This window comes from Phallusia mammillata, chromosome 7, assembly GCF_965637545.1.
Source record: "Phallusia mammillata chromosome 7, kaPhaMamm4.hap1.1, whole genome shotgun sequence".
Lineage (NCBI taxonomy): Eukaryota > Metazoa > Chordata > Ascidiacea > Phlebobranchia > Ascidiidae > Phallusia > Phallusia mammillata.
Window position 1 is genome coordinate 2,269,747 of NC_137258.1, and position 18,024 is coordinate 2,287,770.

General features: G+C 36.8%; 2 protein-coding genes across 2 annotated transcripts in view; one reads left to right on the plus strand and one right to left on the minus strand.

Moving 5' to 3' along the window:
• The window catches only part of LOC145238524 (uncharacterized), a 47,419-nt gene that overhangs the window by 5,949 nt on the left and 23,446 nt on the right, over positions 1-18,024 (plus strand). The window contains exons 17-18 of the mRNA XM_080101718.1: positions 114-181; positions 1,013-1,130. Coding sequence (XP_079957844.1) covers positions 114-181; positions 1,013-1,130 — 186 coding nt within the window. The remainder of the gene's footprint in view (positions 1-113; positions 182-1,012; positions 1,131-18,024) is intronic.
• On the minus strand, positions 1,542-8,881 carry LOC145238526 (uncharacterized). The gene is made up of 9 exons (XM_080101720.1): positions 8,615-8,881; positions 7,523-7,676; positions 6,897-7,066; positions 5,840-6,031; positions 5,239-5,352; positions 4,588-4,741; positions 3,710-3,820; positions 2,897-3,204; positions 1,542-2,479 (listed from the first exon to the last, which is right to left on the minus strand). The coding sequence occupies exons 1-9, from the start codon at positions 8,746-8,748 to the stop codon at positions 2,260-2,262; spliced, it is 1,557 nt and encodes a 518-aa protein (XP_079957846.1). The 5' UTR covers positions 8,749-8,881; the 3' UTR covers positions 1,542-2,259.

The following is an 18,024-nucleotide window of genomic DNA, read 5'->3' on the forward strand; positions in this document are numbered from 1 at the left end:
GTTTAATTGTTACTTTAATATCATCACACAAATCGGTTGGCGTGCCATGGAAAATAAACTGTTATATTAGGTTATTATTATGGAAAACATTCATATATTTTTACAAACATTAGGACAAAGAACAAGGAGTTGTGAAACAGAAACTCCTGAAAAGAGAAAGTAATCCTAACACACAACATAGGTAAGTTGGTTGGCATGATAACTTTTTTTCGTTGATTTTTTTTAAAGAGCAGCCATTGAAGAGCACATAGCCCAGTCCTATAATCAGGGTTGCCATACCGTCCTTATTTCTAAGATTTGTCCTTATTTTGATGGGCAATGTCATAGAAAATGTTTTTGTCCTTATTTCTAAGAACTGTTCTTGTTTTTGACTTGAGTCCTTATTTTGTCTTATTTTTAACAATTACAAGTCAAATCCCTGCTACAAGTAAAACTAAACCTAGTCCCGGGATGCCGTGAGATGCACTAAGTATTTTTTACGAACAAGGAGTTTCTGGAACAGATTGTTTGTGGCAAAAAAATATGACATGTGATATGTCAAGGCTCGTATAAATGCAAAGATTTGTTCAAAAACATTTGCTTTGTTTGGTATGAAAATTCACTTTTTTAGTTGTCTTTGTTTTGGGGCCCATGTCGAAGGCAACCCTGCCTACAGGATTGTGAGCAATAGATTGGTTGTGGACTTATGCATTTGGGCAACTAAACAGAAAATAACATTTTTTCAGATTTGATACACTGTAAACTTTGGTTATTTCTGTCTATTTGTGAGTAATCGTCCATCCAAAATTTATTATTTTGGCGAGGTGTGTGTTTCCACAATCTGGTCGAGAAAAAATTGAACATTTTTACATTTGCAAGTGTTATGTGGACATCTGTAATTGTGTTTTAAAAAGTTTGCTTTATTTTAAACTATAAATTGCCCATTGTTTGTTATAATCTAGTGAAGTGTTTATTTAAACGCTTAGCGAATTGGATTTCCAGTAAACCAAAATCATCTATATTATGTACACAGGGACCAAAAAGATCGTGTACCTGTTCATTGTCGAAGAACGAATAAGATTTTGATGGGCAACTCTGCACCTTATCGACGTGATCTTGCGGCATTTCTTAAAGCTCATCCATCATATGAGGTAAGAATGGTTTGTGTCATGTGATCAGGCATTTTTGTGTGTGACAGAACAAGTGAGTTGTTTTTTAGAGTGCTAATTCATTGTAGACTTAGTTGTCACTTGCTCTTTAGCAACTTGGAAATGCAAGAAAGAAAGGATTGACTTGGTTAGAGTTTAATTTATAAAGTGTAGGAAAGCTTAGTGTAGGAAAAAAATGTTAGAACATCTTGAGTATTTTTTTTATTGGTATGATATAACAATTAATGATTTTTGTTACTGTGACCACAAGTGGCATGTGGTTACCTAACTACGTCTTGAGTGTTTTTTGATTTTTTACTATGTCTGGCATTAATGAGGCAGTGTTAAACCTAAATTATCCAATTTTGCAAATCTCGGGATTCTGCAGCATTTTGTCATTCTGTATGATAAGTAGGAAAGTTACTACTATTGTCTTAAATTTTGCGAAAAAGTTCAATGACACTTGAAAAAAAGGTGTGTTTGTTTGAGCTGGAAACACAAAGAAAGTCAAATCGAAGAAAAATAGCAAAACAGCACGATTAAGTTCGAACACTGAAAGCACCAAAAAAAAAATAAAAATAAATATTATTAACGGCAAGCAACAAAAATAAGCATTTTTCACTAATAGAAGGTCACAGTTTCATAAATTAGTGGTTACTTGATGCTGAAAGTCATTGGCTTGCAATGCTTATCTGATCAAGGTTCTTTTGTGCGTATGCTTCACTTCTGTTTTGCTTTAGTATGAGACGAGTACATCAGTGCAGTTTGTCAGTAAAGGACGTGCATTGAGATATAAATATTGCTGGGGTGAATATGTTGGTTTTATTGTTCAATAAACACTTCGTCTTTATAACTGTCCACAATGAAACAAAATAACTAATACTCGTGAAAATATAAACTGATGTATATAACAGATGCCAACTGTAACCAAATCGTAAATGGAATTTGAATACGGCGTAGTTACAACTACAAGTCAAGTTTTTTGTCTCAAACTTAACGTCTACAAATTTGGTACAAAAAAGGCCAATGGTAAACCACGAGTAACATTAAAACTGGGCCATTGCGCTTCTTTTCCTCGGAGCACTCCAAGCCTTGACATCGGGGGTCAAATTTTAACACCACTCCCCACTTTTTAAAAAATCAGCTGCTTGTGCGCCACCCAACGGTGAAGAGACCATGCTAGTTTTCCGTTCTTGCAGCCGCAACGAAAAATTCTTTCGCCGTGATTGCGGACCTCGCAATCGTTTCGTCCCGCCCAGAACGTCACTCTCCGCTCAACTACTGCACTGTGTGCTTGACTGGCAAAAGGATTGCCCGAGAGGCGAAGGCAAAGAATTCGATCGAAGACTTTTCTGTTAAAAAGACGTGGTTAAAACTTTATAACTAGGGGTTTTAGGACTTTAGGAACACTGTACACGGACTTAATGACCAATGATGTTTTTTAAGTAGGGTTACTTTAGTTGTTTAAATATTTTAATTCGGTTCCGTTTTTCTCGGGAATAAACGATGTAGGCGTGTACATAAAGTTTGCACTTAGTCACATTCTGATCGCTTTTCTGACCAGTGTACTATGGGACCAACGTTTGAATGTCCTGAATGGTCGCGTTAGAATCGTATACATTACCACGAAAAACCCCTAAAAAATTAGCTTTGTTGCAACTGTAGGGCCAAGATACAAATTTCAATGTATGTAGCAAAAATGTGATGTCTAAAAATCAGTTTTCTAACCCAACTGTATGTAATTTAAATTTTCTCGGGCAATTATTTACTTGCTGAGCGATCGGTGCCTTAGTATCGTCTCAGGGTCTTCCCCGTCGTCCACGTGGCCGTCGCTCGCCCAATCACCGATGTCGAATTCATTTTGTTGGTTCAGACTCTCGGTGAAATAATCCATGTTCTCGACCTCGAACCGGTTGTCGCGCAGATCGAGAAACTTCAAGTTAATGTTGCTGTAGATTGTGTTCGGTTGCCATCTTGTCAGCTGGTTGCCACGTAGGTCTAGCGCCACCAAGCGCCCGTTGCCATAGAAAAGGTCTTCCGGCAGGTGGTCAAAGTTGTTGTAGGCAAGGGATAACAACTGTGGGAATATGAAAATGTAGCTCAAAGCTAAGTTTCAAAGCATAGTTGTAAACGGTCCTAAAATTGCAGCCCGAACCCGAAAATACAAGCCCGAAACCCGGCTCGAACCAGAATCGTCTTTGGAAAGCCCGTTTAGGTCCGAGAGTTTGATTGACAGGCATACACATTAAAGTCTGAGAAAAGACCAAGACAACCAACACAATTGGTCTCAAACAAGGCGTTTTAGAGCTGTTTGACATTAGGTCAAGTCCAGTAACTGGCTACTTAGCTAGTTAACTTTTTTTTCAACAAATTTTGGTCCGACTTACAATCTGTGTCAAATAACCTTATATGCATTGTAGACTAAAAGTCAATTTATTTTCGGGCTTGCGCAGTTGATGTAAAGTCATGCGCCAAAAATGGAACCACCTTCATTATTCAGTGAATCATTTATTAAGGGCGTGCACCACGATAATCAAACGGGATAAAATTGATGTCAAAAATAGAGTATGACTTTTACACACCTGTAGGTTTCTGAGACTTGTCAGGGTCGATCTTGTGATACTGCTTATCTTGTTGTGGCTTAAATCCAATGAGTGTAGGTTCTGTAGGCTTCGGAACGCTAGGGGATCAATCTGAAAAATACAGAGATTAGTATTTCTCAAAAAACTCGTTGTTTTGCAAATTCCAAAAATGTTTCGTACGATTTTGAAGATTAAGGGATTTCCATAATATTGGAAACGTAATAGTTGCAGCGACTTTATCTGTCGGAAGCACGTATTTTTCTTTTCCGACACACTTGTGTGTTTTACAAAAGTATATTTATGCTCAAAGATGTGACTATAAACGGTGAATTTGGAAAGCAAAAAGGTTGTATCCGGTTTGCTGTTATGTATTTAAATGGCTGCGAAGTTGAAATGGTTTGAATGGAGCGACTTTAGATTAGAATACATAAAGACGGTTTGAAATGGGTGTGACAGCTACGATTTTCTGCTGGTTGCATAACAAATGTTGTATTTTCAAGTAGTTGTGGTCTGTATAATGTGGTGACCTTTATCGCAATATTCCACTGCCGAAGGTGATTTAGATGATGAATCATAGATATTAAGTCCAATTCAGCCAATTCCACTTAAAATTCTTTAGTTTAATTTGCGACCTATGGGGCCCGAAAACTCCGTCAATTTAATCCACCAAAAAAATCTTTTTAATGTCCATAATGCTTGAACACCCTGTGATGAGTGTAAAGTCACACCTTAAAAACTCTTTAAAACACTCTTGGATTAATACAATGCCAGTTGCAGATGATTTTTTGAAACATTTTTGCAAATTTTTTCCCATTTTTTTCCATCTTAGAAATGTGGCGTTTCAACACTTAATCTGTCTACTTGTTACATAAACTTACTGTTTGAATGAAGTTATATGAAGCATTGAAGCAATATAGCTGGAAGTTGTTTCGAAGTGCCAGTCCATCAAGCGATCCGATTTGATTGAATGACAGGTCAAGTCTTCTTAGTTCCCTGTTTCCGCTTAAATTCAGTTCACTTATGCTCGTCATTCTGCAAAATAATAGATAGATTGTTATTTTTTGCATAAACTCAATCCTGCCTGCGTATTTAGTATTTTGTAGTTTTGTTAAAACTGTATTAAGGTCAAAATACTTATTAATGTTTTTTTTTGTAAATTTTTTTTGTCAGAATGATTTTTTTTGTCAAAGATCTTAACCACTATTCACGGTGTATTTAAAAAGTTACTGTTCGCATTTGCATACAGACAGAAAGCAATTAAACCCCACCCTGCTATTTACAAAAGTTTTATTGTGTAGAAAAATACCCCGATAGCATACAACGCATCTGTATCCAAATATGGTATAAGGGGCAATTGTGATTTTTATGTATAAAGAGAATCATGGAAATATTTTGCTTGACGACATATGATTTACATTTCCAAGCTAATTCGATACTTTGACGTAGTAGTTTAGAATTGATTAATTTCATCTTCACGTGGTTGTGTTAATCCACATTTACTGACTTTTAAAGTTGAAATATTAGCTTACTTGTTACTGGACATTGCGAGTGTCGTCAACTGTTTGTTTTCGGTGAGATCCAAAGGTTTGTTATTTCCCGTGAACATAATCAAGTTGTCACATAGATCCAAGTTTCTAAGGTTTCTGTTAAAGTAAAAATATGGTTATGTAGGCTCGAATTTAATTATAATCGTTTGTTGCAATGTCCAAAAAGAGGCTTTCACTCCTACGAAGTTTAAGTTGTTAAAGGCTGCTGACAAAACCCAGATCATGCCAACGTCTTTGGCGGTTCGGTCAAGGTCAAATGCTATTGCGTTTACGCCTTTGCCCTTGAAATGTGATTCATAGTTTTAGCGCTTATTTACAAGTGGGTTTAGAAACTTCTACAGACATTTATCCGATTGTTACCAAGTACCACTCGAATATAAGGTAGCATTGACGCCGAACGTAGCAAAAAATTCCAAATACTCGAACTTACTGTTACATAAATCACGAAGCTTTTTCGCTCATAAAAGCACACCAGAGCCACTACATTTATGCTCTATGTCGCAAAAACAAGCAGTTTTGTCTCCCATGCATCCAATTCTTAAACTTTTACGTCATCAGTGACGCCATTGACCGATGTACGTACTTGTTAGTCCTGAATGCTTGCGAGTCCAGGTATGTTATCTTGTTGGTGTGCAGATCGAGCTTCGTAAGCTTGTGCAAGTTAGCGAATGTTGTCTGATGAATCCTTGCAATGTTGTTTTCTGCCAAGTTTAGCGTCGATAGCTGGTTTGCCGCCCCGAACATATTGTCAGGAACCACACGAATCATGTTGTGGCTGTTTCAGAACAAAAAAAAATCATTCCGGTTTATTTTTGTCTTTTTACGCAAGTTTGGTGTGGTCTACATTCAAAGCTCGAAACCCAGAAACGATTTAAAAAAAGGTAACTGGGTGTTTCTGTTGATACCAAAAATACTAAACGTTGACGGCTAAACAAAGGTGTGTTGCCAGAAGTCTGGTCTTTCGTTTCTTTGACAGTGGCTCAATTACTTATCTTAACATTTAAACTGCGCAACTTGAGGCCTTCGAATTTATTTGACTCAGTGGATTGGGTTTCTTCGACCACAACCGGCTTGTTGGCAAGTGAGATTTCGTTGAAATTCTAAACCCCTAGGTGTCTGATTCACACAATTGCAGTGTGTCAGAGGATAGGTTTACTTTTTTGCTTTTATTTTATTTTAATGAGTAAAGATTTAATCTATATGACTAACCCCCAAAGCACTTTAACCTAATAACTTGTTCGACGGCAATGCCGTCTTTACCGAATTTGGCGCTATGCGTACTATTTGATGTTATGCTATGCCACAAACTTTTGCAACGTTAAACGCTTTTATTTTTATTTTACATTTTAAAATACAAAACGTGACATTTTGAAATATTCTGTCAACATACTGAAACCTGACATTTTGAAATATTCTGTCAACATACTGAAACCTGACATTTTCAAGTACTCCGTTTAAGACCAATTTTTTACAACGATCGTTTGTAACAAGGTTGCCATTTGACGCCATGCGTCACTAGTGTGATAAAAATCGTGTGAAACAGTTGAATGTGAAATGACTCGTGATGACATTTTGCGACATTTTCAATTGCTTGTCGGTCGTTTTTACAAAAGTAGTATGTGATTCAGAATTGAACTTACTTCATACTGAGCAAATGCAACTTGTCATTGTGCTTAAAAACACCTGAGAGTTCCATTTTATGTCCGACCCCAAGTCTGTTGTGGTCAGCAATAAGCCATTTCAGTTGAGTGTTTCTTTCGAAAACGCGACGAAATGACCTTACAAGGTTGTTCGTTATGTTGAGAAATTTCTAAACACAAATTATTTTTGTTAAAATCATTGCTTAATCACATATTGGCTAACTAGATAAATTGAAACAGGTTCAGAAACATAAACATGATTGCAATGCTTTTTACAATATGAAGCGGTACTTCAAGATGCTCTTGTTTTTCACGTTTACTTTCAACATTGAAAAAATTAACTTCAGAAAAAAATGGCTAATTTAGAAAAGTTCGTTGAAGGTCCGTTACTGTCCGCAAATTTCTGTAAAATTCTGTGCATGAATTTATCCGACGTTTTGCCCCATTTTGATTTTTAGTTGAGCTTACGCTGTGCCCTTATTGGTGAGGTGACTGCGCCTATGAAAATTACTTTAAAACCACAAAGCCCGGTTATAACGATTTTTGGCCTAAGGTCACCAACCCTATTTGAACAGGTTTTCCAGCAGACGCGTTTGAGTGCAATACAAACAAGGCAAAGTCCTTACCAGGTTTTTGCGCCTTCCCATAGTTCTGCCTTTCAGGTTGGTTATGTCATTGTCGGTGGCCGATAGCATTTCAACCTTTGGCGAAACCAAGTGGATCTTGAAGTGAGATTTAAATCCATTGCATACAATGTATGCTCCTCGGTACCGGCACTCCCTTTTCACAAAAACAAAGATATTAAATTTTATGTTTAAGGAGGTTTTCTACTTTAATTGAGTCTAGTTTGACAGGAGAATGCTTATGTTATGAAATCCTGTCATCGCCCAAACACGCCGAGATGTAACACAATTTAAAGATTTCGAAAAACAGTCATTTAAAATATGTCTCTATTTGTTATTTTCGCCCGTTCGCCAATTTGTGATATGTTAGCAAGTTAGAAAAAGTTTGCGGCAAATAAATGTGGATTTCTGGAGTCCGTCGCCTTGACCAAATGCACCGGCTATTACCGTTTGCTTTGCCTTAAGCTTAAATAATTGGTCGTTTGCAAGTGGTCCAAACCGCACTCTGCATCAAAGGCAATCGGATGAAATTGGTTCTTATTGTTTCCCCTTTGGCATAACTTTATACATTGTAAATGATTAATAAACTAAGGTTTGTGCCAGGGCAATTTTGGCTTACGCACCTTTTAATTTTAACAATATCCGCTATAGCCAGTTGTGGAAACCACGTAAGGGTTTGTCGCTTCAAACTGGTTTTGTAGCATACAGTTTTAATGGAATATAGACGATTAAAACATTTACATACAGATTGCGTGTACAAGGTGCTAGAATTAGATTGTGGGTGACACATAACACACTGACGTAGCAAACTGGTTTTGCTTGGTTGTGCCTGGTACGAATTTATCCCCGTTTTTAGCAACTCAAACACGTGAAAAATGTAAAAACAGCACCGACAAAAAATTTGCATTTTTTATTTTCAAAATTAACCACTAAGTTTTGTTAAAAAGAACATCTATTCAATATTAATAATTAATAGACTAATAAGTTATTATTTCTATTTTCAATATGCAAAGTTTACAATAACAAATTTTGACATCTACTGTGGCCTGCAATATGCTTTCACAATAAAATCTGTAGCTTTATTCAAGTACTTACTGTGTGTTTTCTAACTTGGTTGTGATGCTGCTTGGAATATCAAGCCTTGTCTGTTGGTGCTTTGCGTGGTTAGACGTCGCTTCACTGACTTGCAGAAAAGCGACCAAAACCGTTGTCAAGTAAAAGAAATGCATCTTAAGATTGATTGCTTAGATTTCAATTTTTTGAATAAATTAACGTTGATTAAATCAGCTTAAAATTTGTCGAACGTTTTCTTTGCTGAAATATAAATTCCTGGATTTAAAAGCTTGAATGTTACAAAGCAAAACAGCAATGATATGTGTAACTGAAAGACTAACTGAAAGATGTATTAGTATGAACTTTATCCGTACTGAAAAGATAGTGCGTACGTTCACAAAACTACTTTAAACTCAAACAGGACCTGCCGGTTTGAATAACTGATAATTAAATGGGCAGTTACATTCGTAGATTATTATAATTTGCCTAAACTAAATTGAACGTTTAAACTACCGTGGTGCCTGACTATTTCGTTGATATCATCCTGAAAAAAAAACGCTTTATACCCTTTCAAAGTTGCAATACTTTTGAAATTTATCAATTCTCTTCTCAATCAACTGTTAGTAGTTAAGTATTCTCACAAGATATTTTTGTAGTTCATTTCAGTAGCTTCGTCCATTGCATACAAAATATCCATAAACACGAAAACAAGACAAACGACCATTGTGTTGTACTTTGTATTCAAATTCAAACCTGACCAAGCCAACACATTGTGTACGCGCTATAAGCTTACGCTTCACCTACTGGGAAGGTCGATCCAGCGCATGGTTTATATACTGTTGAACCTTTTCGTCTCACACAGGAGAAAAGCACTTCCGTGTTTAGCTAGATAGTTCTCGCATATTGTACAGTATAAATGCACCATAGCGATTTTTATGAATATTCTAGATCAAGATCTATCCAAATGAAAAAGTGGAAGGCTGAAACTTTTCGATTTTTTTAACCGAGTCGTTTTAAACTAAAATTAGGTGAAAACGTTCCTGTCATCGACTTGCAATCGAAACGTCTATGTGCCCTTAAATGCATTGCTAATTTACAAATTCATTCTAATGCGCAAATATTGAACACGGACTTGATCTTACTTCTTAATAATAATAAACTAACCGTTGCAAAAACTTTCAGTGAACTAAAGGATGTCACATTTTACGACTAAATATGTAATTACGTTTTATCTTTAGTATTCCAAAACACAGGTCAAGATATTGTGGTATTGTGTTTTGAAACCTAAAACTTACAAACTATTATACATAACAGAAAAATAAGTAATTTTGCTTTAAACTTCGCTGGCATTGATGCATGTCCATGCCCTGCTGACCCGAAATTTCATGACAATCACATTTCTTTTCTCATTCAGTATTTCTTAGTATTTTTTCTTGTTCGCACGAACACTTACTAAACAGGTTTGGTCTACCCTTGCCCAGATTGCGTGTAACCGTTTTTCTTCTGCACCAGACATTGTGAGGTTTACTTTTGTGTGCCCACGTAGGCTTGTCGCATTGAGGGGCAAATAATGCCGAAAAAAACATCACTTTGGAAAAAAAAACTATAAATAGTAATTTTCCTACAAGTTCTCGCAACCTACAATCCCTAATGTGGGTGTTAACTACGACGAAAACGTTTTGTCATCTACCTTTTGACGATTTGTGTACCGTTACTTTCATTTCTGGGAACATAAAAGATTTCTATGCCACACCCGTCGTGCCCAAATTTTTGACGCACCCCGCCCATGATTTCCAAAGTTTAAGAATTTGGACTTAAATGTAAGCATAGAAGCCGCAGGACTGGGTTTTCTGATAATGTTTAGTACCGAAAGTGAACGTGGTAAAAATAATAGTGGAACGTAGTACCGCGGTGTATATTCAAATAACCCATCGTCGCCTATTCAGCTTCAGCTCCGTTTTACCAGTGCATCAACATACAGGATGCGATTGGGGAAAATTCGACCCCGAACTCCATTCAAGCTTCTTCGGCTACTTTTGTCTCACCAATTCCCGAAATATATTCTAATACCAATGCACAAGTTAAAAATTATTTTCGAAATCTTACATATACTTCTATATTTGTACATATTTTAAACGGCATCTCAGCTTTGTTTTGTCATATCTACAGAGGAATTTGGTGTTTGCTTTGACCAACAGATGTTATTTTGTGCTGCCAAACAATAAAAGACTGGTTTCAATGTCCGGAGAATCCAATACTAAAAATTTATTAGTTGATTTTCATAAAAGCTGAAGGGGTCTTTCAGTTTTGTTTTGTTTCTTTGTTTGTGTAAAGAACTTTTACTGACCATGGATGTTTGTTTTTCGCTACTCTTCTGAAAACCGAAGCACTCAGAGAAGTACTTTCTCGCTACTTCTGCTTTATTGTGCACTTGGGGAACGTCTCAAGTTTTTGCTTTCTCACCACGTTGACCTCCAGCCGGAAAGCGACACGTTCCCTTGTATAGTTCAGTTGTTGCATTATGACCTAAAATCTAAAACGAGAATAATAAACAAAATAAATGTCATCCCAAATATACGTCTACCGTGATAACAAGTTTTGCACTCATTTGTCGTTCGGCATTGATTTGCTAAAACGTCACTCCAGACATTGATTTATCTGAAGCCCTAGAGGTTGATAACAGCGTTTCCATAGGAAATTCGATGCTTATCTGTTTATCTACCAGTCACCAACGCAGTTTGTATTGAGCTACGGAACCCAGTTTACTCTGTGGTGTAAGCCCAGTTGTGGCATCGCACATACCCTGTTACTCCCAACAAACTGGAGTGCCGTTGGATGGCTACGCTAGACATAACGGCCGATCTCTTGTCACAAGCAGCACTTATGTGATAGATCGAAACAATGTGCACTGTCTGCAGCTTACCATGGTGTTAGGCTTGCGAATTGTGCAGTTGATTGTACAGAAGGAAAACGTTTTCGTTGTTTTCTTGGTACGCCATTTTAAATTGACCCTCTGTATTTAAGTTAATTTATTTGAGGTGTATACAGAGGGATTTTTCTTGGGGTAGCAAATAGTCACGTCAATACTCCACACCTGTGATTGCACGCACCAACAGCCAAATTAGTTTTAGGTTCACTTATTTTTACGCCATGTTGCAGTTATTGCCTCGCACAGGGGGGGTTCCCCATGTTTGAACGTGAACTTTTTTCTTTTTCCATCTCGGTAATAATTGACAAACACTGCGTGCTTGCTGAACTGAACAAGGGTGCCGAGATAAGCCGTGAAACAGCTTTGCGGTTTATGGACGCATGCACGTGCCAATTTTCACTGTATGTGACGTTTTTGGGGTCATTTTGATCTATTTTCTACTTGTGCCTTTACATGACTGTCATTACATTTGGGTGTGACGTTATACACCTAATGCCAATCATCCCATTATTTTTTAATTTCCAAAGCTAAGAAAACGGAATTACGTGGCGAAATCATACGTGTGGATAATCCGTTCAAGCCAGGGACGTGATACTTATTTTCCCCTTGAAAATTACAACCTTTATAAGATTACTAAATTATTACACAGAAAATAGGTTTATAAGTAGGCCTATCCATTAAATGTGTAGAAAGGTTGACAGTTAAACAAATTATAACCTGCTCTTGTTGTTCTGTAATCAATGTTTTTTGATACTTTCTAATTGCATGCAAACAGTACGCAAAACTGTGCAGTGAAAACTTGCTGTCCAGAAATTAAAATTTTCGGTAGTTGTATGACCGACTGTCATTCCCATTTCGTAAAATGTCCTTGTATGGAAATGAAGCATATAGCCTTTTCTTTATTTGCCGACGAATGTATTGCTATGCAGCCATGTTGTATATGGTTGTCGATACTGGCCCACGCACTTGTGTTCATCAGACGTTACTTCAGACGTAGTGTTTAGACTAGGTAGAGGCGTAGAAGCCCCCCTTTTGAGTGCGTCTAGCGACGTATTGTCTGCGAGATGTTAAATTTATCTTTTGTGTACAGCGCACGCGTCTAGACTGAAAAATACATTTCATTTTATCTTTCAAAGCTTTTTTTAAAGCATCGCCTCGTTTTGTCTTTCTTGGTTATTTTGTTGTTTGGACAAAAATGTTAAAACCTTAAATTTATTACATTTCTTTTACCTCTTAAAGTAAAACTATGTTTTTATTCACATTTGTACACAATCAACTACAAGTTTTTAAATCATTTTTTTGACAATTTTTCTCAAAAGGATCAGTCAAGTTTGCATGAAATTTTAAAATACTGGAACTGATTTTTAATATATGTTCGATGCCTTAAATGTACACAGTAAGAAAGTTTCTGTGTTTTACAACAAATTTCCACGTTTACAATTACAATTAAGTCCGTGTATAGTCTTGAAAATTCCACGTTAAAAAAATTCCACGTTAAAAAAATTCCACTTTTCCACTTTATTCCTCAAATTGTGTAACCGTGGATTTCGCAACCTCTAAAACAGGTGATGCTGAATCTTAAGTATTGTTGACATTTCATATCACCAACGCTGCGTAGTTGTCATCGTCCCGTTATGTTATGACTCTGAAATCGACAGCAAAGATTACAAAATTTCTATAGAATTACGGGAATTAACAATGACCTCATTAAAACACGGATTTTGATGACGTAACAAGCCAGTGACGCAGAGACCCGCCTTTTCCACGCCCAGTGTTAACAGAGTACTAGTTTTAATACAACATACGGTGTTGAGAAACTCAGACCGCGTCAGTGTCAACTTGTTGGAAAATATTAAGAGCCTTTAACCGAAAAGGATGGTCAACTTGCTAACAAGTAATTGGTGAGTAAGCTGGTTTGGCAGGCTTGAGATTAAAAAGTGACTTTAAAGCGTGTTTTTCTCATAAGACTTGTACAGTGGTCCCCAACTCGTTTCAGGCCATGTACAACCAGTTCAATTAAATTGGTATTGTGGACCAGTCCATTGTTAAGTAAGGACAAAGAAAGCATCCACAATAGGCATATCAGCTTGAAATGTATTCCCTCAGTACCAAATTTCGAGGAGTGATATCAAACAACTGACAGTTAACAATAAATGGACTATAACCTGGATAAGACCACCCTAAATTTTAATATCGACCACCAATTAAGAACCACTGGACCAGTGTTTTAGGGGATTGCTGAACCGGTAAAATGACCAAAGATATGATTCATTGCCGAGTTTTTGAGGTGTTGTTTTTCGTAAGCTGTTGATACTACCTTGTCTTCTCAATAGTATTTTTAGCGTACAGCTCATTTCGATCGTCATCCAGTATCACTATTACTATATGCGTCAACAAAGTTCTAAAGAAGCTTAGTGCCTCCAAAGTACTTAATCCGGCCCTGGGTTGGAAGGGGTTTAACTGTTATCCTTTAAACCAGGGGTGGGCAACCTTTGTCACTGTGGGGCCAAATACAACTGCCAAAATTAGATCGCGGGCCGCACCTTTATATGGCACAAGGTGATTTTACTTCGTTGCATATTAAAAATGCCTAACTACAAGTAAAATTCGCATTTGATTCTCGCTGCATATTGTCAGGTCGCAGAAAAATAGCATCGGGCGCATTAATCTGCACAAAAATATATAATAGTTGGACTTGTTTGCCAGTACATTTGAAGTCCAACTGTCTCTGCGGGCCGCACAACCTTTAATCAAGGGCCGCATGTGGCCCGCGGACCGCAGGTTGCCCACCCCTGCTTTAAACTATAAAATTTTGTAAAAAAAATGCAAATATCTTCAGTACACAAAAACGAAAATCACACGAAGGGGGATTTTGTGTCGTGAAAAGTGAATCATTTGTGTCGTTTACCCTGGCTGAGACGATGCCTATGAAATCTCAAACGGCGGGTTGCTATGAAATTTCTTTAAAATACCTAAAACATTGTTCATGTAGAATACATAAAAATAGCAATTTGTTAGATTTTTCGTGCCGTAAATTACAAAGCTGAGTAACTCGCGATTAAATGGGCGTTTCTCACAACGACACATGCAGGCGTAATCGCATGATTCTATTTTTAGCCTTGCAGCGATTGCAGTGTGTTCGTGACAGGCCAGATTTAGGTGATACCGTAAACTGTTTTGCGTCTTTATAAACGCCAGTGACGTTAAACGCTTATTTTGCGAGATTAATGGTCATGAGGTTTTATTCCCCAAAAATGCTGCCGGATTTAAGTATTTTTTTACAACGCAACACGAATTGAGGTTGAAGACTTTTTAAAATTTGTTTTTTTTTGCGATTATTTCAATGTATTTTTCTTTAAATCTGACTCCCTACGAAAAACTTGAAAAACGAAATGTAGATTTGTCCATAGTATGTTGTATATACTGTTACACGACTTCTGTCAGGTTTGTGTTTTTTACACAGGTTTGTTCGTTGTTGTTTTTCGCTTTTTGGCAGGTCTTTATCAAAAAAATGCATCTAAAAATGCATAAAAAACGAATCTAGAAATAGCACCAAACCGCAAACGATTTAGGGTTGAGAATACACGTTTTGCTGAAAAAAATATTTACTAAACATACCCAACAAGAAACTGGTGTATTATGCCTGTTATTTGTCCATCCAAGTCTGACATGGTTATGTGTTACGTCATGAATTTAGTGTGGTAGCAAAATTCCGAAGTTGAGGCTATCCATTTCTCCCATGTAGCTTTATCTTGTGCAAATGTGATTAAGATGTAAGCAATATGTAAGTAATATATACAACGAAAGTCAATTTATAACAATACCAAAATACACTGTTTTATTCTAAATTGAAATTTTTGGAATCACAACCCATTTGGATAAATTGGTTGTGTCTTGCTTTTGAAAAAGATAATAGCGAAAAAAAATATCAATTTATAAATATATATGTGCTGAAAATATACCGTTATCTTATAATTTGAATATATTTAGGTGTTTCTGGTGACAAAGGACAGTTTTTTTTAATGTAAACGCGTTTAGTTTAGAATTACCGGAATGTTTTCATTTCATCTGTAGTTAGTTTATTATTAGCGAATTACAACGGAAACGTGATGTTGTTGTTGTGTTTTTTACTTTCTGCGTCACTAAGGTTTCCACACGAGTTGGTTTGAGTACGTCTTTTGCACTAACGACCGACCAAAAGCGACTTTACCCGAAATAGAAAACTAACTGAAAAACAACAGTTAATCGTGGTTAACGCCTCACCTTTCAGCAAATGTGATAAATTTTTTTCATTATTCCAGTTACTTTGTAAACAAAGGCGTACTCGTGTTTGCGTACGTCAAGAACATCTATTTTAGGAAAAAACGTCATTGAGCCAAAATTTTGTACCTCACATTTTGGGGTAAAAAGTTTTTGATCAACAGCCAAAGCAACTATTCTAGCCACGTAACTGTTAGACACCAAAATAATTTGTTATAATTTCCAAGCACGTTTACAAAATCCCCAACCTTTTCCAATTGAATCATTTGATTTACGCACGTAAATCTATTTGGAATGGGTGGACTTTTTGTGGTTGTTTTCTTTCTTTCGTAATTGCCAAGGCGCTTTAGAATGTCAACGTTTGTGTGAAATTAACTTTTCACTATTGAGAGTTAAGGCCTATTACAAACACTTATTCTGTACGTAATTTACTCCCTGTTGCGCAAATGTTGACTCGTGGGATTTTTTTAAAAATATCATATGACTGTTTGCCTCTTCAACGCCCTTCTGCTGATATTAATTGGTATTTTTGGAATCGCCGTAGGCAGAGAAATTCTACGCCTTTTTGATGTCAAAAGACTTGTAACATTGTCAGGCAAACGTCGAAATTTTCCAAACCGATATAAAAGCTTTTTTTCTTTTCAGTATATTAACAACCATGTACCTTTATTTTTTGCCTGTGGTCAGATATTCGTGGTATCTTAACGTGTTAGAAACTTTCGTTTGGCCTCCGGTATTTTATTTTGCATCATGGACAATTCCAGCAAAAATGCTGAGTCATGCAGCGCTAAATGCTCCGTCATGTTGCGCAGGTAAACCCCGCAAACGTAAAAATAACTCATTACACTGAGCCGCAAAACTTGAATTTCGTGCCGATTTGCGGCTGTCAGCAACAAAAATCACATTGTGTAATAATAGTTTTGTAAAATTCCTGCAATTACTAGACTTGAAATAGCGACTTTGACCGCTTATCGAAAGATAATTATCCTTTTCAAGCAAATAACAGCAAGTGGTGAATTCAAGTGTAGTGCTTGTATGTTGTTTGTAAATATACATTATCCATTTGTGGAATACTTAATAAAATCTGTCGCAAAACGATCCAAGGACATTGTGGCTCCTGCTGTCGACAATTCCTAAAGTGGTACATTTTTATTGCACTATATACACGATCTGTTTATAAGTCTAATTAAAAATATACTGCACATCATTGAAGTGAGAAACGAAACACTTTATTTTTGCTACAATTTTACTATAAATAACTTAAAGTGTCCCAATTTGGATAAGATATACCCGATATAAGCGTGGATAATGTTTTACAGCAAAATCTATTTAGCAGAAATGGTTTGCCAAAAAAAAAAGATTGGCTGCTTTTTAAGGTTTATAATGAAAGCACCATTTTTACATTTGAAATTACTGACAGTTGAAAACTCTTGACTCCTTTTTAGTTGAATTACTTTAACCTCGCCCAAGGCAGGTCAATGCACTGTAGTACAAGTGAACAGTTCAACTACCAAGGTTCCACCACGATCTAACTTTGCACTACCACCATATTGCGCTTTGGCCTGAGGTTACTCGTAGCTTCCACAAACCACGAAAATCCTTAAATTCAACTCGTACTGACAAGATCGAGCCATTTTTTGAACATTCCTGCACGATGTAACCCACATCACCACAATAGGGCGACTTCACAGCACGCCTTCGAAATTAACACGTTGCAGCACCTGTCACGACCCAACGCACATTCGTCTGTGACCTCACAGGTCAACTGCAACTATGACATCACAATCTGCGCTGCCTTGTTCGTGTTTTGGTTTGAATATTTCTAGCATGACCAATGGGGCCCACATTTGCGCGTTTTGTGATTTTTGTTTGAGGCGCCTGCTCAAACCATAATACGTTGATTCTGTTCGGATTATGTTTGTAAGTACAAAGCTTTTTTATTTACAAAAAAACATAATGCTTAAGTTGTCAAAGATTTGTTGCAGCGATTATCTCACGGTTTATTGTCACGCTTTCAGCTCTGATGTTCTGACTATCCTTAAAATGTCGGTGTCAAAAAAGGTAACGAGGCAAAAGTTCTTAAACTGGAATCTGCAATAGGCAAGTGTACTGTCTGCTATAGCTTGCCTAAGTGTCTTGTTCTAATGCACTAAACACAGTAGCATGAAACACGGAGATACTTTTCACCGAGTACTCGAGTATTTACCCGTTCGGCGATACTTTTTACGGAGTATTTCGAGTACTTACCCGTTCGGCGATACTT

Coding starts and splice junctions, on each gene's coding strand:
- LOC145238526 (XM_080101720.1), bottom strand. CDS start 8,748: ATGCATTTCTTTTACTTGACAACGGTTTTGGTCGCTTTTCTGCAAGTC. Junction 5,353..5,839: donor CAAGCATTCAGGACTAACAA/GTACGTACATCG, acceptor TTACTTTAACAG/AAACCTTAGAAACTTGGATC. Junction 2,480..2,896: donor AGGCACCGATCGCTCAGCAA/GTAAATAATTGC, acceptor TCTTTTTAACAG/AAAAGTCTTCGATCGAATTC.